The 20,706-nt window shown below is 38.5% G+C and overlaps 1 protein-coding gene across 1 annotated transcript in view; it reads right to left on the bottom strand.

Annotated features, from left to right (window-relative positions):
- Positions 1–2,085: 2,085 nt before the first annotated feature.
- Positions 2,086–20,706, bottom strand: part of LOC126168203 (dynein light chain Tctex-type protein 2B-like) — a 65,869-nt gene continuing 47,248 nt past the window's right edge. The window contains exons 3-4 of the mRNA XM_049920538.1: positions 18,204–18,337; positions 2,086–2,389 (exon numbers count right to left, since the gene is read on the bottom strand). Of these exons, the coding sequence (XP_049776495.1) occupies positions 2,342–2,389; positions 18,204–18,337 (182 nt within the window). The 3' untranslated portion in view covers positions 2,086–2,341. The remainder of the gene's footprint in view (positions 2,390–18,203; positions 18,338–20,706) is intronic.

Genomic DNA, 20,706 nt, shown 5'->3' with positions numbered 1-20,706 from the left:
ACTAAGCCCATAGATGATACTCCACATCACACATGAACCCCTGGTAGTTTGACCACTTCATCCACATAAACATGCAGGTTTTCCAGTGCCCAATACACACTGTTATGCCAATTCAGAGTTCCATAAGATTAAATTGTGCTTCATCACTCCACACTACCTTCATCACAAATTGTTCATCAGCAGTTACCATTTGCTGATACCATTCACAAAATTGCATTTGGCGGTCAGGATTGTCATCATTAATTGCGTGCAGTAATCGTGGACTGTAAACTTTCCACTTTGCAGCTTTCAGAATTCTTCGTACACTTTTACTGCTAACCCCCAACTTCATGTGCACATTGCATAGCAGACATCTGTGGAGAATAAATGAAAGGTTCCAACAAGAGAGCCAACAAAGCAGGGTTTGTAGCTGTACGCTGTCTTCCTGATCTTCCTTTGTGTATATCACAAATCATTCCATACAATTCAGACTTGTCAATGATGCATTTAATTGTTAAGCGGGTTTCAAATTCCCACTTCCACTGATGTTGCACTGATTATTATTATCATCAAACATAAAGAACCACCTCACAATACTTTTTCACTGCTCGAATGTCAAGCGTGCTCCAGCCATCTGGTTTTCTCAATACTGAGATGAAAGTACTAGCAACTGTTGAGCTAAAGCCCATTCTACAACACACTCGTAACTCAAATCAAATGACAATACCAATATCTCAATAGAGCCTGACAAAGAGTGCATACATTTTTTTCCGGTGAACTCATTAATATCTTGCAGCAATATTAATAGTAACCTCAAGCTTTCGCAGATGATACAGTTACCTGCAATGAAGTACTATCTGAAGGAAGCTGCACAAATATTCAGTCAGACCTTGGTAAGATTTCAAAGTGGTGCAAAGACTGACAATGTGCTTTAAATCAGTCAACTCATACAAATGGCTGGATGTGACACTTTGAGGGAATATGCAATGGAATTATCACATAAGCTCAGACTCGAGTAAAGCATGCGGCACACTTTAGTTTATTGGAAGAATACTAGGGATGTGCAATTAATCCATAAAGGAGATTGCTTACAAATCATTTGAGTAAGTCATCCTGGAATTTTGCTCAAGTGTGTGGGACTTGTACTAAATAGAACTAATAGGGGATGTTGAATGTATAGCCTATAGAGAAGGGCAGCACAAATGGTCAGAGGTTTGTCTGACCCACAGGAAAATGTTACAGAAATGTTGAAGAAACTGGGCTGCCAGGCACTTGAAGATAGATGCAAACTATCCCGAGAAATCCTGTTAATGAAGTTTCATGAACAAGCTTGAAAGGATGACTCTAGGGATATGCTAAAATCCTCTACTTATCACTCCTGTAGGGAGATAATTACAGCGCACTCACAGAGGCATTTAAACAGTCATTATTGCTGTGCTCCATGTGTGAATGGAACGAGAAGAGGCCCTAATAACTGTTATAATGGGAAATGCTGTACTGTGTGCTTCACTGTGATTTGCAGAGTATGGATGTAGACGTAGTAGTAGTTTCACAAAAATATCCACCTAATTTCTTATCAGTGTAATTTATCTTTCAGGCTTCAGTACATGTAAATGGGCTGTGAGCAATAACAACTACTAATCACAAACATTTACTTGGCCCCTCTACGATCAATGGAAGTCAGCTGATTTTGGGCTGCTCCCCAATGTTTACAGCTCTTGCCAACAAAAGCTATATAACAGTATTGTGTGCTGTAATGATCAGTAACTATTGTGTGAATACTGTTGACTCATATGTGGTGTTTTGCCTGGTGATGGTCAATGTCGTAGCTGCTCCTTCTAATGATTCACCATCAATTTTTATGAGACTTCTGTGACTCATTAACCAATTATACATTCTTTTCTTATATAAGCTGTAAGCTGGCTGCCATGGGAGATCCTTTTACAAGCTGTAAGCTGGATTCCTGGGAGAACGATGTGGGGCTTGTCTGAGCTGCCAATGAACTATGAGCTGATCGAATCTTCCGCCCCCTGCATGCCTCTGTACAGGGTCCACGTAAAAATGTGAGATTAATATATGCAAATAATAAACACATATTTTGTATACAAATAGCAATATAATTTAGGTCAGCACATTAATTCATGATACAGAACATCAGAACCAATTTTTATGAAATAAATTATGCCTACAAGTTTATTTCACACATTCAACTTCATCCTATGGATGTAACTGTGCAACGCACCATAATATCTTCACTTTTCAACATATAAACAGATCAAATAAATCGTCAGCACAAAAGAAAATGAGTATAAACAATAGACTGTATGCACACAGCTTACCAAAGTTTTTGTGCAGTAAGTAATCAATAGAAATACACTGCAAATATTACTGCCATACAAACTATAGTGTCCTGAAAAATAAACAAAGAGAATTATTTTTTATGATACAACTGTCATACACCACACAAAAAGTTCAACAACTAAACATATATTTATGATTCTAACTGTATAGGTATTTATTTGTGTTAAATTTTGACCAAACAATGTTAACTGATTGTTGCTAATTGATATGCTTACAGGGTGATTCACAAAGATATGCAAATATTTTAATATGTTATTCTACAAGTAAAACTAAAGAAAAAATTTCATATAAACATAGGTCTGCAAATTTTTAGTTAGGGAGTTACGGCTAATAAGATTTTGCCTGAACTTTAGCAACTTCGCTAATATGAAGCCATCGTGAAACTGCACAAGATTAAACTAAAGAACAATTTCCATTTATTTTGCTGTAAGTGGTCTGGTCAATCTAATAAAATATGTACCAGACATGTATCTGCAGTAGTTTTCCAGAAGATCCAGAGAAGCAAAGATTATTATACATGTAAATTTGTTTACTTTCCATTAAGAATGTACAAACGTTTATGTCATTGTTGGCAACCGTTAGTGAGTTCTTTCAGTAGTTTCCTAACCTTTAAAAGAGTTAGTTTTCCATATTGTTCAGTGAAAAAACACAATAACAACAGCATATTTAAGTGAAACCACAAAGTAACTGTTGTGTATTGTTGTGGAACTATGGCCACAAAACAGTAACCATTCTGCAACCAATCTGTGGAAGTCAACAGCCATGAAGAGCTGATTGCAAGAATTTCTGAGGCCAAAACAATAATTTTCAATCTGGCACAATTTTGAAAATAATGATGCAATCATTTCTTTGACAACATCACCTTTTTAGTGAGTTACAGGAAGAAACTTCCATCAGTTACTGGGGAGAAGAAATGGAGACATACCTGAGACACTAACACTGTTTTAAATTTGAGTTCTCTCTCTCTCTCTCTCTCTCTCTCTCTCTCTCTCTCTTTCTTTTCTTCAGTTATTGATCTACCTCTTACAATAAAAGTTTATTCACGATGACTGTATTTTTAATGACACATTAAAATTAAAACACATGTTGACTTCCTTATTGTAGTACAACATATAACCTTAATAATTAATGGCATTATGGTAATTTTAGTGTATTTAGTTTAATGTCAAGCTTTATCCAGTTAATGAAACAGAAAATAACATCTAATCAAACCAAGCATGGTCATGAATATCAAGTCTGCCTGGTTCTGACTTTTCAGCTTAATTATCTACACTCATTTTAACATAATACGCATTAACTGGGACAAATTATGTTAAATGCACACATTTTCAAGTGTCTGCACTGATTGGCTCTCATTTTATGACCATAGTTCCACAATGGTTCATTTATGATCTTTATTTTTTTTGTCAGCACTGACCTCTCAAGTACAAAGAATTAACCATTGCACTAAAGAAAAGGTTCGATATAGCCAAAGTAATTTCATTAATGCTGACCACTCCAAGCAGTTTCATGTAGAAAGAACAGATTATCCTCCTAACCCTGTACAGGAAAACAAACTCTCTAAGAATAAACAACGTTTTATTCCATTTCATATTATCAAAAGTCTCCAAATCTATAGATGTCGGTTTTCTCATTTTTCCTCATTTTGCACTGCTAAACAAAGTGCTAAAAGAGCTCCTAAAACCAAACTAGTCCTCTTCTAGACTGCTTTCCAATTTTCCCAGCCATTCCTCGATAAAGTACACTTGCAAGAATTCTTGATTCATCTAATACAGGATTGATGTGTGGTTATTTTCAAGTTTTTTTATTACCCATGGCTGTTTCTCTTTTGCGTTATTTAATTCTAGCATCTTTTCTGATGCATTTAGTACACCCCTTTAAGGCAATTCCATTGGTTGTTTATGTCAATAATCATTTACTCATAATGGATCAATGCATGGTGTACAGTAACACATAACAGAAAACAGCATTCACACTAGCTTTCAAGTAACAGCACTTTTTCCAGCACTAGTACACAAATTCACACCAACAACCACGCATACACAATCATCCCATAGCCATGCAAGACAAGTTAGGCTTGCCGTGGTCACAGGGGTATGCATTTGGATGTCTGTGTGTGTGTGTGTGTGTGTGTGTGTGTGTGTGTGTGTGTGCACCCATGGCCATGCAAGACTAGTCTTGCCATGGCCACAGGAGTGTGCATATTGGTTCCTGTGTGTTTGCATGTGTAAATGTGTGTACTACTGCTGAAGAAAGAGCTGATGTGAAAGCTATTTTCTGTTATGCGTTACTGTGCTCCACACATTGATCTGCTATAGGACAGTGGTTCCCTTTTCCTTATTTTACATATCCTCCATACATGAATTTTTGCTACTTTCATAATTATTTTCTACCATGGTTTTCCCAGGGAGTCTGAGTTTCATTATTCCAATATTTCTGCTGTTTCAATGTCAGCACCTCAATAATTTTTTGCTGTCCTCTTCAATTCTTGGATCATTATTTTACCAAAACACACTCTATCTGAGATATTTTCATATCATCCCCACACTTCCATGTACATTTCCGTTTCAAAGGTTTCTCAAAAGGTTTATTCACAACACTTAACTTGTGCCTGCCACAGAATTTTGTGGGAGTCATTTTAAAGCTATGGAATGTTTTGAATTGAAAAGCAGGGCAATTCTCCCACAACCATGTCATAAATTTTCCTAATCTTTGGCTACAGCATGACCCTAAGAATAAGTAAGATCAGACGTCAATAATGAGTTCTATGGTTGCTTGTTTCTAAGCAAGTGACAGCACAACAGTCATTAAATGGTGGATGGTTGGATTAAGTCAATTGTTTGAGTACATCAAGACAATTAATAATGATATTAAATAGTGAACTAATGATCGTAATCACAAATTAAATCAGGTGAAGGATGAAGTCAAAAAGAATTCAGAGAAGCAACAGAAAAATTACAAAAGGAACTCATCAGTGTGTTCACAGGAATAAACGATGAGTCACGTAACAAAGTTATGATGGAACAATTCAAGCTTAAATCAGAAGCTGAAGCATTAAAATCTAAGCAAGACGACGATCGTGCACACAATAAAACCACACTCAATCAGGTAGAAGGTAAAATCAATGAACACAAAGCAGAGATCACAATAAAAAAGGCTGATTACTACTGTAACAGTCACTCATTAAAATGGTAGCTGGCATACAGGAACAACGCATGGAGGAGGCAGCTGAATTTGAAAACAAGCAGCAATCTGCTTTAGATGAACATATGGTAGAAGAAAAAATTCAATAATATGGTACAAGAGAAATGTCATAGTATGCTGTGTGCAATGCCAAACTTGACTGTTGATACCAGTATTGGTATATGCAAGTTTTCCGACTTCAAACCAACTAAGTAATTGCATCCTGTTACCTTCATGTGTCAATTCAAACATGGCATTCCAAGAAACAAAAACTAGATATCTGGGTGAGCAACTTGAAATACAGTGCACATGTATGGGGTAGCTGACAATAACAATAATTTCAGTGAATTTCGGGTCCCTTTTTGAATAAGTTTTGGTCAGTCAAACAACAGTGGACAGCCGAGGCTACATTACTGACACCACCACTATACAGCCAAAGTGACAGTAGAATTTGTGAGTTATTGTAGAGGTATTGGCACTGTAACGAACATATGAAAAAGCCTACCAAAGACAAAAACATCATAGTTTTCTCACACAGCAATTAACATTGTCTGTTCATGAGAGATTAGCCCACATGTAATACAAAGACAGTGACAACATACATTTTAGTGTAGAGCGAACTGAAATTCTCAGCACCATGAGAAGGTGGTGTGAGAGCAATCATTCCAGTGTAAGAAACAGAGGTAATGAAGCACCGACAAATGAAATCATAATGAATGGAACTTCAGGGCAGCAAATTGACGGAATGATGATAATGAACCAAGAAAGTATGACATCCACAGGTAACAATAAGACATAATGGCAGGAGTATCATCGTGAATTCCAGATGAATGACAATCGCAAGACTTATGACACGAACGACGATCGCAAGACTTACAATCAATTGCCACAATGTAGAGAAAATTCTCATGGGGTTCCACATCAGGATTTACAAAATAATTGATTTTAGTTCTGGATGTGACCCATTCCAACACTGTATCTATGAACATGACATCACCTATAGCAATACAAACTACAATGCCAGAAAAAAAAAAAAAATATTGGTACAGTCTTTTAGAGGTTTCCAATTTAGTCAAGATTTATTGTTGCAACAATGTATATGGAGTACATAAAATGATTACGTTTACAGATCAATAGCAAAAATAGCTCTGTGGCACCAGTTACTGACCCATGCTAAAATGCTCATATTAGTATGAGGCGTACCCTTTCCGGGCAGCAATGCAGGCGCTGACACTGACATCCAGTCAATCGTACAGATGGCAAATACACTTCTGGGATACCTTATACCATGCCTGCATGACATGTTTGTGTAGTTCTGTACAAGTTGTTGGCTGATGAATCGGATGAGTCACTTCTCATCCCATCAAATACCACATGTGCTCAACTGGAGATATACCTGAAGATTGTGCTGCATTTCCTGTAGAGCAACTGGAGTTTCACGACCAGAGTGTGGGTGAGGATTAACCTGTTGGAACAACACATCACCTTTCTGTTGCAAGAATGGCAAAAGAATGGGTCTAACAACATTCTGCACATACTGTGCACTGACTAGAGTCCCCTCCAGAAACGAGTTGAAGCTTATTCCACCAATGTGTCTTGGGCAAATGCACTCGATGAGACAATGCTCACCAGCTCTGTGTCACACACATAAACAACAACCACTTGCGTGCATGCAGAATCTGCTTTCATCGCCGAAGAATATGGCATGCCATTCCATCTTCCACACGATCCTCTGGTGGCAGCAGTTGAACTGTGCACATCAATGCTGTGGCGTGAGTGGATGACAGGGTAGAGGTGTTCGTGACCATAGTCCCACTACTAATAATCAATTTGGAATAGTTCACATTGACTTGTCTGGGCTCACAAGCCCTCTTATCTGTGCTATGGTAACTGTATCATTTTCCATTGTTGCCCTTACAATGGCTGACATCTATCTGTGCTATGTGGACATCCAGAACCTCATCCATGGGTCTAAGAATGTTCAAGTGACGACTGATACCAGCACTGTTGCACAACTGATGCAGCTTGTCCAACTTGTGTGGTCATTCTCTCAAAGACCAATCCGCCACTCAGAAGGCCACAATTTGACCACTTTCAAATTCACTCAGTTGGCTGCAGGAAGCATGAGCATGTCTCTGTGACATGGTTGCCTGCTTGCTACTCATTTGCACCATACTGAGCTTTCTGACTGTGAGCATTCCCTATTAGAAGTTAGACACAGATGGCATTCTGGTAGCTTTGCCACTATGCTGTTGGTGAACCACATTGGAACCATTATCAGTGCATCTACTATCCCCCCAGTGGCATATGCCGTCATCAGATCAAACTCGATATCGTCTTTCCAGGTGGACTAACTTCCTTTTTCTGGTAGCATATTACAAGCTATGCACATACGACAATGGAAGCAAGATTACAGAAGACTTATTAGGGAAAGATGAATGTACTAAGGATGCCGTTAAACTGACTGTTACAGGAGAAGAATGAGGAACTGCTGTTGATATCTTATTGGATTCTGACTCAGATGTAAGTGCAATAACAGATAAATTATTTCAAGAGCTCAATGACTGTGTAAAGATGCCTATTTTTTTGATAAATGAACTAAAAATTGTAACTGCAGCTGGGAATTGAAGCAAGGCAATTACAGGACAGTTTCCATTGTAATATTGAATTTGGGGTGAATATTTTGAGCAGCCATTTCTCATTACTCTGTTTTTGAGCTTTGGAATCATATTCGATACAGACTGTATGACAGAAAGGTATTACTGATTAGATTTTGTAGAGGAATGTGCTACATGAAAATCAGGAAGAAAAGATGAGAGCTTACTTTAAAGAAATTTTAGACAAAAACAGTGAAGGCCTGCTCGCTGAATCTTCATTTTATTAGCATGTAAGAAGACACAGGATGAGGGTGAATAACACTATTGCACAAATTCAAGCAGAATTACATCCTTTCATTACTCTGGGCTATGTCAGATATACATTTAGGTGGTATCTCTCTCAGCTCTTCTTCTGGACACTTGGCAAGTTCTGTTAACTTATGTTAACACACCTTGCCAAGCATCCAGAAGAAGAGCTGACAGTGGTACTGCAGTACCACCTAGATGTATTTCTGTCCCAGCCCAGACTAATAAAAGAATGTGTTTGTGAATTACAAGAAAATCTTTATGAAGCATCTGCCACTGACCAAGGCATTCTGATAATGTCAGATATGGGAATTACCAAAAGATACGACAAAGTGTAAAGCAGTCCCATCCCTGCACTCATCAAGCAGAATGGAACTATCTGGATTGTATTAGATGCCAGAGCAACCAACAGCATCATTCTTCCACAAAGGAGACAATCTGGAACTTTACAGAAGCTATTACAGAAATTTGTTTCAAGTTTTACCAAAGTTTAGGGACCACAAACAGTTTCCAGCAATTTTTATCTCACCTGGAAAGTCAGAAATACACTGTGTTTCTGCACAAGGGTTAGGGCTACAAATTAAGGAAACCCCTTTGGTTTGAATGTATTATCTACCATCTTTATGAGAGCACTTGATCAGATATTTGGACCTGAACAACTTAAGTCCATTACTGCCTACATTTATAACATTAGCCAACTGTGAAGATGTAACTGGGATGAAATAAATGTTTGTTAATTGGAAAAAACTCAAATTAGCTCTCATTTCCAAGTTAAAGGAGGTGCATTTAATTACAGTTATATTTTAATGGCATTCATTGTTGATCCTTTCCTGTATAGGCTTCAAGATTCCACAGATGGTAGCCAGAGTGATGAAATTTCAGGCAACAAGAGCTGTGTGTATTTTGTTGCTATTTTTAGCCCAGGTAAATAGCAACAAGGGGAAGAGGTAGGGAGGAACTGAGCATGTTTCATTTAAGCAAAGTGTGTTCCGTTTGTGTGCAGGAATAATATGTTAGTGAAGTGTAGTTAGCGCATGTGGTCAATGAATTCCTGTGATTTAATATGTCTCACAAGTGCGTAAATAGTGCTGACAATTTTTGCTACATTTGTGGACAGCCTTCACTGAAATCACAAAGGAGGCCAATAACATCATATATTAGGAAGGCATAAAGACTATATTTTGGCTGTGGAATTAGGGTCCAGGACAAGCCCTGGGCTTCTCATGTATGTTGTATATCTTGCGTCTTCTTTTGTGGTTGATCATAAATGATCTTTAATAGCCTTTTTTATACCCACGATCTGGCGCAAACCATGAAACCAAATGAAAGATTGTTACTATTGTATGAAAATTCCAATAATACATGGTACTTCTAAGAATAAAGAGTCTTCCTTGACATATCCTAACATACCATCAGCCATGTGACCAGTGCTTCAAGGAAACGGACTGCCTGTTCCTGTCCCAACTGACTGTGATAATGATGAAGGCAGTAGTGAAACTATTGCTGCACCATCACCTTCAAAACTCAGTTCTTCAAAAGATCCTGATTTTGTGGGTAACTATGAGTGTACAGAAACTCACAAAATAACACAGTGTAAATTTAATGACCTAACGAGACATTTGGAATTGCTAGAAAGCAAAGCTGAACCACTGGCATCAAGACAACAGTGGAATTGTCTTGATAAGACTGGTAAATGTGATTGCATTCCATAACTGCCATATGCCAGTACTTCAATTTTCCAAAACTGAAAAGAACTTGGTATTTTGTAGTGATGTACAAAATTGAATCCTCCAAAGTAAGTCTCAACTATGTGCTACAGCATAACAGCAACGTGTTATCATTGATTCCAATTGGGAATAGACCTTACATGAAAGAAACATATGACAACATGAAACAATTGCTATTGTGACTGAAATATGACATGTTTCAGTGGCAGATTGCCGGCAACTGAGACCACACTGCGAGCAACTCAGCAGTACCAGTGCATGACGGGATTAGCGACTGGGTGGGAAAAAGGAGGAGGCTGGGGCGGGGAGGGGAAGGGATAGTATAGTGGTAATGGCCGACAGTAAAGTGCTGCAGGTTGGGCAGCGGGCATGGGAGAGGTGGGGAGGGAGGGAGGGGGGGAGGAAGTAGCGGAAAAGGTGAGACATAAAGAGAAATAGAGAAAAATAAATAAAAAAAGACTGGGTGTGGTGGTGGAATGATGCATGTGTAGTGCTGGAATGGGAGCAGGGAAGGGGCTGGATGGGTGAGGACAGTGACTAACGAAGGTTGAGGCCAGGAGGGTTATGGGAACGTAGGATGTATTGCAGGGAAAGTTCCCACTTGCGCAATACAGAAAAGCTGGTGTTGGTGGGAAGGATCCATATGGCACAGGCTGTGAAGCAGTCATCGAAATGAAGGATATCATGTTTGGCAGCATGTTCAGCTACAGGGTAGTCCACTTGTTTCTTGGCCACAATTTGTCGGTGTCCATTTATGTGGACAGACAGCTTGTTGGTTGTCATGCCTACATAGAATGCAGCACAGTGGTTGCAGCTTAGTGTGTAGACCAGAGGACTGGTTTCACAGGTAGCCCTGCTTTTGATGGGATAGGTGGTGTTAGGGACTGGCCTGGATTAGGTGGGGGTGGGAGGATGTATGGGACAGGTCTTGCAATTAGGCCTATAACAGGGGTATGAGCCATGAGGTAAGGGGTTGGGAGGAGGGGTTGTGTAAGGATGGACGAGTATATAGTGTAGGTTAGTGGACGGTGGAATACCACTGTGGGAGGGGTGAGAAGGATAGTGGGCAGGACATTTCTCATTTCAGGGCACAATGAGAGCTAATCGAAATGGAGAATGTAATTCAGTTGCTCCAGTCCTGGATGGTACTGAGTTGCAAGGGGGATGCTCCTCTGTGCTCCGACGGTAGGGCTTTGGGAGGTGATGTGAGAATGGAAAGATAAGGCACAAGAGATTTGTTTTTGTACAATGTTGGGAGGATAATTATAGTCAGTGAAGGCTTCAGTGAAACCTTCGGTATATTTCGAGAGGGACTGCTCGTCACTGCAGATGCGATGACCATGGGTGCTTAGGTTGTATGAAAGGAACTTCTTGGCATGGAATGGGTGGCAGCTGTCGAAGTGGAGGTATTGCTGGTGGTTAGCAGGTTTGATATGTATGGACGTACTGATGTAGTCATCTTCGAGGTGGAGGTCAACATCTAAGAAGGTGGCTTGTTGGGTTGAGTAGGACCAGGTCAAGCAAACTGTGGGAGAAGAAGTTGAGGTTCTGGAGGAATGTGGATAGGTTGTTCTAACCTTCAAACCAGGCAGGGGAGAAGTAGTTGAGGTTCTGGAGGAATGTGGATAGGTTGTTCTCACCTTCAAACCAGGCAGCAAAGATGTCATCAATGAAGGTGAAACAGGTGAGGGGTTTAGGATTCTGGGTGTTTAGGAAGGATTCCTTTAGTCCGCCCACGAATAGGTTGGCACGGGATGGTGCCATGCGGGTGCCCATAGCCGTACGCCGGATTTGTTTGTAGGTAATGCCTTCAAAGGAGAAGTAATTGTAGGTCAGGATGTAGTTGGTCATGGCAACTAGGGAGGAGGTTGTTGGTTTGGAATCCGTCGGGCATTGGGAAAGGTAGTGTCAATAGCAGTAAAACCATGGGCATTAGGAATGTTAGTGTACAGGGAGGGAAATTTATTGTATTCAGACTTAGAATATGCTCAAGAAATTTGCAGCACACTGATGTTAAGAATAATTCCAATCCCAAAGAAAGCAGGTGTTGACAGATGTGAATTCTTTGCAGATGAATGGAAAAAGTAGAAGCTGACCTTGGGGAAGATCAGTTTGTATTCCATAGAAATGTTGGAACACATGAGGCAATACTGACACTACGACTTATCTTAGAAAGTAGATTAAGGAACGGCAAACCTACATTTCTAGCATTTGTAGACTTAGAGAAAGCTTTTGACAATGTTAACTGGAATACTCTCTTTCTAATTCTAAAGGTGGCAGGGGTAAAATACACAGATCGAAAGGCTATTTACAATTTGTACAGAAACCAGGTGGCAGTTATAATAGTCGAGGGGCATGAAAGGAAAGCAGTGGTTTGGAAGAGAGTGAGACAGGGTTGTAGCCTCTCCCTGATGTTATTCAATCTGTATATTGAGCAAGCAGTAAAGAAAACAAAAGAAAAATTCGGAGTAGAAATTAAAATCCATGGAGAAGAAATAAAAATGTTGAGATTCGCTGATGACATTGTAATTCTGTCAGAGACAGCAAAGGACTTGGAAGAGCAGTTGAACGGAACGGACAGTGTCTTGAAAGGAGGATATAAGATGAACATCAACAAAAGCAAAATGAGGATAATGGAATGTAGTCGAATAAGTCGGGTGATGCCGAAGGAATTAGATTAGGAATTGAGACACTTAAAGTAGTGAAAGAGTTTTGCTATTTGGGGAGCAAAATAACTGATGATGGTCGAAGTAGAGAGGATATAAAATGTAGACTGGCAATGGCAAGGAAAGTATTTCTGATGAAGAGAAATTTGTTAACATCGAGTATAGATTTAAGTGTCAGGAAGTCATTTCTCAAAGTATTTGTATGGAGTGTAGCTATGTATGGAAGTGAAACATGGACGATAAATAGTTTGGACAAGAAGAGAGTAGAAGCTATCGAAATGTGGTGCTACAGAAGAATGCTGAAGATTAGATTTGCAAATAATAAGATTTTTTTTTTTTTTTTTTTTTTTTTTTTTTTTTTTTTTTTTTTTTTTTTTTTTTTCAAGCTGATAATATTTTGGTGCTTGATACTACATTCAGTTTCCAATTTTACTTTCTTTGTACTGCTTATAACAAAGTTATGTGTGCAAACCATCTTTGGGTAGAAGACACCTTTCTTAGGCATTAGTTTTTCCCATTTTCTGCCCTCTTCTCCCAGTAATTCTCATGGTACAGATTTCACTTAGCTAAGTTCTGACTGGAGCCAGCTTTTCAACAATTTTTCTGCCTTTGCTGCAAAGCCTACATGTCCAAGAAGAATATTGTCAGGAACCCCCTAGTTTTTCTCCACTTCATTTACCCACACAAAAATAGAATTTGCAGTTCTCCACAAAACTGTGGTCAGAGTCGACATCTGCCCCTGGAAATGTCTTAGAATTTAAAACCTGGTTCCTAAATCTCTGTCTTGCCATTACATAATCTATCTGATACCTTTTAGTATCTCCAGGCTTCTTCCATGTATACAACCTTTTATCATGATTCTTAAACCAAGTGTTAGCTATGATTAAGCTGTGCTCTGTGCAAAATTCTACCAGGCGGCTTCCTCTTTCATTTCTTAGCCCCAATCCATATTCACCTACTACGTTTCCTTCTCTCCCTTTTCCTACACTCGAATTCCAGTCACCCATGACTATTAAATTTTCGTCTCCCTTCACTATCTGAATAATTTCTTTTATATCATTATACATTTCTTCAATTTCTTTGTCATCTGCAGAGCTAGTTGGCATATAAACTTGTACTACTGTAGTAGGCGTGGGCTTCATATCTATCTTGGCCACTATAATGCGTTCACTATGCTGTTGGTAGTAGCTTACCCGGATTCCTATTTTCCTATTCATTATTAAACCTACTCCTGCATTACCCCTATTTGATTTTGTGTTTATAACCCTGTGGTCACCTGACCAGAAGTCTTGTTCCTCCTGCCACCGAACTTCACTAATTCCCACTATATCTAACTTTAACCTATCCATTTCCCTTTTTAAATTTTCTAACCTACCTGCCCAATTAAGGGATCCGACATTCCACGCACCGATCCGTAGAACGCCAGTTTTCTTTCTCCTGATGACGACATCCTCTTGAATAGTCCCCGCCCGGAGATCCGAATGGGGGACTATTTTACCTCCGGAATATTTTACCCAAGAGGATGCCATCATCATTTAACCATACAGTAAAGCTGCATGCCCTCGGGAAAAATTACGGCCGTAGTTTCCCCTTGCTTTCAGCCGTTCGCAGTACCAGCACAGCAAGGCCGTTTTGGTTATTGTTACAAGGCCAGATCAGTCAATTATCCAGACTGTTGCCCTTGAAACTACTGAAAAGGCTGCTGCCCCTCTTCAGGAACCACACGTTTGTCTGGCCTCTCAACAGATACCCCTCCGTTGTGGCTGCACCTACGGTAAGGCTATCTGTATTGCTGAGGCACGCAAGCCTCCCCACCAACGGCAAGGTCCATGGTTCATGGGGGGGATTTCTTACTTAGTCCTTCATTTTAACATATGCTAAATTCAATAACATCCAAGACTATGAAGGTAAGATTTTTTCCTAGCCTGCCTGAATTGATATGGACTATGTCCAAAGAACCAGTAGTGGAAATATTGAATGGTGTTGAGGAAAATAATAACCTTTCACTATTGGTTTGATTAGAACTAAAACATATGGAATCTCTACCCAGCATAAGAGAAACAAGTGGAGTAGTAAAAAGTAAATACTATTTATAATCTCTAATAAATATATCATATTTCAGCAACATATACCAATGTCTACCTTGAAAAAGCGCCTAAAGTTGATTGTAGACCCAAGCTGCTTCATGTAACATAGCATACTTCCCATATGTTGCCTTGCATTCTACGAAAGTTGTTATGCATTCAATGTAAGCTTAAAAATACATAAGGAATCAATACCTTTTGATACTATCGATATCGCTACTTTTGTTCCAGTATTACTGAGGTTTCGAGAAAATTTAGATATTGGTCAACCTGCCTGCATGCTTCCACAACATAGCAACCTAGGAAGCTTGGCTGATTGGAACAGCTGTCATAAGACTGCACTGGCAGTCACAAATTAGCACACTGTCATCACAGGCCAATCCTGTCAGCCATCAACGCGGGATGCACTATGCCTCCAGCTGGGACGTTAGCTGTTGCCCATACCACTAGTGCTATATTGACACATAGTTGACATGGATTCAGAAAACAATTGTTCTTGTGAGACACACCTAACTACTCACACAAAGTGTTGAGTGTCATCAACTAGGAATTTCAAAAGGATCCCGTATTTCTAGATTTCCAGAAGGCTTTTGACACTGTACATTACAAGCAGCTAGTAATCTAATTGTGTGCTTATGGAATATCGTCTCATTTCTGCGACTGGATTTGTGATTTGTTGTCAGAGAGGCTGCAGTTCACAGTAACTGATGGAAAGTCATCAAGTAAGACATTAGTGATTTCTGGCATTCCCCATGGTAGTGTTATAGGCCCTCTATGCTCCTTATCTATATAAATGATGTAGGAGACAATCTCAGCAACTGTCTTAGGTTTTTTGAAGATAACACTGTCATTTACTGTCTAGTAAAGTCATCAGAAGATCAAGACCAATTGCAAAATGATTTGGATGAGATACCTGTATGGCTTGAAGGTTGGAAATTTACCATAAATAAAGAAAAGTGTGAGGTCAGCCACATAAGTGCTAAAAAGAATCTGTTTAAGTTCAATCAAATCTAAAGGCCACAAATTCAACAAAATATCTAGGAAGTGCAATTACGAACAACTGAAATCAGAAAGAACTCACCGAAAATGTTGTTGGAAAGGCAAACAAAAGACTGCGTTTTATGGGCAGAACACTTACAAGATGCAACAGCTCTACTAAAGAGACTGCCTACACTACACTTGTCAGTCATCTTTTGGAGTACTGCTGCACAGTTTGGGATACTTACAACATAGGATTAACAGAAGACATAGAGAAAGTTCAGAGAAGGGCAGCACATTTTGTATTATCGAGAAATAAGGGAGAGAGTATCATAGACATGATACAGGATTTGGGATGGAAACCATTAAAACAAAGGCATTTTTCATTGTGGAGGGATCTTCTTACACAATTTCAATCACCAAGTTTCTCCTCCAAATGCAAAAATATTTTGTAATCAAAGAAAACAATGAGGAGAAACTTCCGATGTGATCAAACTCAAGACTTTTATCGGTCTTGGCTCTTCAAACAAGATCCATTGGGACGACTGGGCCTTGGTTTCAATGTCATACCCATATATTCAAGTTTCTTAGCTTGTTATAATCTTCCTCAGAAGTTTGCAATGCCGTTTTTGGTCAAAATTCAACAATTTCAGAACAAACTTTGTTTCAATTGCTTGGCACAAGCCAAGGGATATGCTAACATCATCAGCAAACTATCTGATCATGATTTGGTGATTTTCCAGAACCATTTTCTTTAATTCTTCCACATTGTCATCAGTAATTGATGTGGTAGGGCATACAGGTTTATACAGCCCACAAACTCCTGTCTTACTCACAGTAGGTTCATCAAAAGCCACAGTCAATATTTTGATGTAGCGCTCCACTTTATTCCATTTTTCAACCAAAATTTAATGCAAATTCTTTGATCCATCTTTTTTGTAAGCAAAAATTTGTTGAGCACTCGAAGACATATATAACCTTATCAACTGTCAACAAAATACTAAACATTCAAAACAGCTGAAAATGCAGACATACATCAGGAAGGAACATGTATACCAACAAGATTAAGCAAATTTTTTTGTAGATCTTCCTCAGAAGTTTGCAATGCCGTTTTTGGTCAAAATTCAACAATTTCAGAACAAATTTTGTTTCAATTGCTTGGCACAAGCCAAGGGATATGCTAACATCATCAGCAAACTATCTGATCATGATTTGGTGATTTTCCAGAACCATTTTCTTTAATTCTTCCACATTGTCATCAGTAATTGATGTGGTAGGGCATACAGGTTTATACAGCCCACAAACTCCTGTCTTACTCACAGTAGGTTCATCAAAAGCCACAGTCAATATTTTGATGTAGCGCTCCACTTTATTCCATTTTTCAACCAAAATTTAATGCAAATTCTTTGATCCATCTTTTTTGTAAGCAAAAATTTGTTGAGCACTCGAAGACATATATAACCTTATCAACTGTCAACAAAATACTAAACATTCAAAACAGCTGAAAATGCAGACATACATCAGGAAGGAACATGTATACCAACAAGATTAAGCAAATTTTTTTGTAGATCTTATGTGGAAAGCCAACAAAATTAAAAAATTTCCGTTACTTTTCGACCACACTCGTATACAATTTGTTCTTAAGAACTGTTCAGAATTTGAAAGTAACAGAAATAATAATAGTATTCACAGATATAACACGGGAAAACTGTCTCCAGTATTCACAAACTTTTATTTTGTACTGAATGAAGCAGAGTATGCAGCTGCGAAAGTATATGATTACCACTCTAGTGAATGAAAGGTAGTGCTAGACAATGAAATCATTTTTACTTCTACTCTCTAGGCAAATTTACAAGTAGATCCAGTTAATAAATCGAAATGGTAGTGTTAGACAATGATATAGTTTTCAAAACAAATTGAAATTATTATTCTTTCTTCTTTTTTGGTGAATTTATAACTGAACCCAGTTCCTAAATCCAAATGTAGATAAGATTAATGTAAAATCAAATTGTGTATATGGTCAGTATGTAACACATTTTCACTGATACAAATATATTAACTTTATAACCAACTGGCTTGTTCCATGTCATAATGAAACATCACAAATGTGATCAACAGAACATGCAAATAACTAAACTAAAATTCTTCCATTAGTTTAAAGTGCATTGTGCATCAAAAGACCATCCAGTCACAGAAACAAGTGCCAAACCCACCATGAGGAAAGCTCATCAAGTGTGGATCTTGCATGATATTTAGTTATCAGAGTTCAAACTGGCATACTGAGAGAAAGACAAGCAATGTATTCAACAGCTCAAAACTTACATTAATAAATGTATCACAAGCATAGTTGTCTGCATCTGCATCCCATAAACATCTTGCACCAATTTTCACACCAGCTCCATGCTGCTCACAAATAACCACTTGCACAATATATTTGTACTTTTTGAATGGCATCTCTGAAATTAGAAAAAAAAGATAGAGTAAGACAAAAACAGCATCAAAACATGGCTTCAAGAATAGAAACAGCACTGCATGACATTCTAAATTTTAGTGTTAGCATAAACGGTGATGGATAATGGACATAACACAATGTAACAAAGCTTCTCCGAAATTTTAACAGATTCTTCCTCTCTTTCTTTTCACTGCTTTAAGATAACAATGCTAAACTAAAGATTCTTTCTGTATTTTAGCCACAAAACTGAATGTTTTGATAACATCCAACATCAGAACAAGTGGACTTTAGACATTATTTTGTATTTAAGTAACACTCCAGACTACTTATTTTCTTTATTACTACATGTAACATGGTTTAACTAAAACTGACAAAATGTTACATAAACAACATTATCACAATAGCAGCTATCTCTGCTGAATCACTGTTTCCCTCTTGTTTGTAAATGTTCATAATAAATACTTTTTATCATGCTTTCTAAACAAATTTTATTACTATGCAGTGTGTGAGAAAAGTAATAAGACAAACAACACTGGGAGTGATCTGGCAAATCTGTGTTTTATTTACTTGTATAGAACAGGTGTGTTCATCCCTTCCAAATGGTCAGTCCAAGTTTCAGCTCTGTAAAGCCATCACAAGCTTTTCGAGAGCACCATCAGGGAAGTTGGGTTTTTGCTGTGTGTTACAATAATGGTACACAAGAATTTAGAGCAATGTTATGCAATCAAGTTTAATACAAATCTTGGGGAATCCACAAATGTGACCTTCAAAACATTGCAACAGACCTATGGGGCACATTCCTTATCAAGTGTACAAGTTTTTTCTGATATAAATCATTTTTGGAAGGCCGAAGACATGTTGAATATGAACCTTGCTCAGGGAGATCTTTAACTTAAGAAACTGATGAAAATGTCAAACGTGTGTGTGCTCTTGTGAGATCAGACTGACATTCCATTACGGAATTTGACCTCAAAAGGCATTCCTGTTGTTCCACAGCCCCCATATTCAACCTATCTGAGTCCTTGTGATTTTTTCCTTTTCCCAAAATTGAAAAATATCTTAAAAGGACATCACTTACGGTTTCTGGAGAACACTCAAAAGAATGTGACTGGCATGTTAAAGGTCCTACCAGTAGAAGCCTTTCAGTGCTGCTACGAAGACTGCAAATAATGACTCCAATGGGACTGCTGAAGGGAACTACTTTAAAAGGGACAACACTGTAGTTTGAAAAAAAAAATAAAAACTTTGGTATATAAAAGACCAGTCTGATTACTTTTCTCATAAACCTCGTATATTACCATCTTCCCCTAAATTACAACAGTTTTTGTACAGCCTGGCATTAAACTTTGCATCCTTGTTTATTTTTCAAAGAGGAGATCACTATTCTTATACAATTGTCTTCAATAAGCCAGATGCAGCACATCAGCTGTGCTGAAAAACAGCAATAGGTTAACTTTTATCTAACCCAACAATTAGCTGTCTAAATGTCTTAAGCAAACCCTTGTTGTGGCTTCCATATGAACTTCACCAGAAAGAATGGATAACCAATCTCCTCACCTCCAATGTTCAAAGTGGAACTGAGGTTTATTTGTGCTTGTTGTTATTAGTCCTATGCTGACGGCCTGATACATGAAATTCTTGTCTGTTCTGCTCTGGACAGGGAGTGCGATGGGAGGCATTGTATTTAAAAGGTACTAGAGCCGGCAATGTCCTGGCTATTGCTCAGGCATTCAAAGTGTTACAGTCTGTGAGTGAATAGTTTAAGGTCATAATGGACATAGCGGTGATGAGTTTAGTTCTACAGCATATGTGTCATTCACTGACAGCCTCGTCATTTTCATCTTGTTTGCAATCTGACTATGACTCTACCTGACATGGGTTTCCCTCATGTCCTGATTGTTTCCAGGCACAGTGTATGGCTTGCCGCAAACATGACCTTGTGGCAGCTGTCTGTCATGGCTGTCCGTGTGGCAAGGCCTCAGATGCGGATTGTAGAATTTCTGGGTTTCCTAGTGTCATGCTAGTGCACAACCATGAGCTGTTTAATCCCAATAAGACTTATATTACCCTGAAAATTCAGCTACAGCCATTTCTTTTCCAGGTCAATACCAGAACTTCTGTGTCTCTCATGAACCTTGAAACATATTGCTTGGACCACCCTTGTCTTTTGTGTATCAACTGTTGTTTGCTTGGTTACATCAACAAGCCAATTCCTGTGTACCATTATACGCACATGCTGTACAGCATTGTGAATGCTCCTACCATTTTCCAGTGAAAGCAAAGTGTTCCATAATGTGCAAACTACCTCGACATTATTGTCATGGGTTACACAAGGCAGGGTAATCTCACTAACCTTCAGATTCTGTTCACCAA

The sequence above is a fragment of the Schistocerca cancellata genome, chromosome 1 (genome assembly GCF_023864275.1).
Source record: "Schistocerca cancellata isolate TAMUIC-IGC-003103 chromosome 1, iqSchCanc2.1, whole genome shotgun sequence".
NCBI classification, from domain to species: Eukaryota; Metazoa; Arthropoda; class Insecta; order Orthoptera; family Acrididae; genus Schistocerca; species Schistocerca cancellata.
The sequence above is the reverse complement of the archived record's forward strand: the minus strand, read 5'-3'. Positions and strand labels throughout refer to the sequence as shown.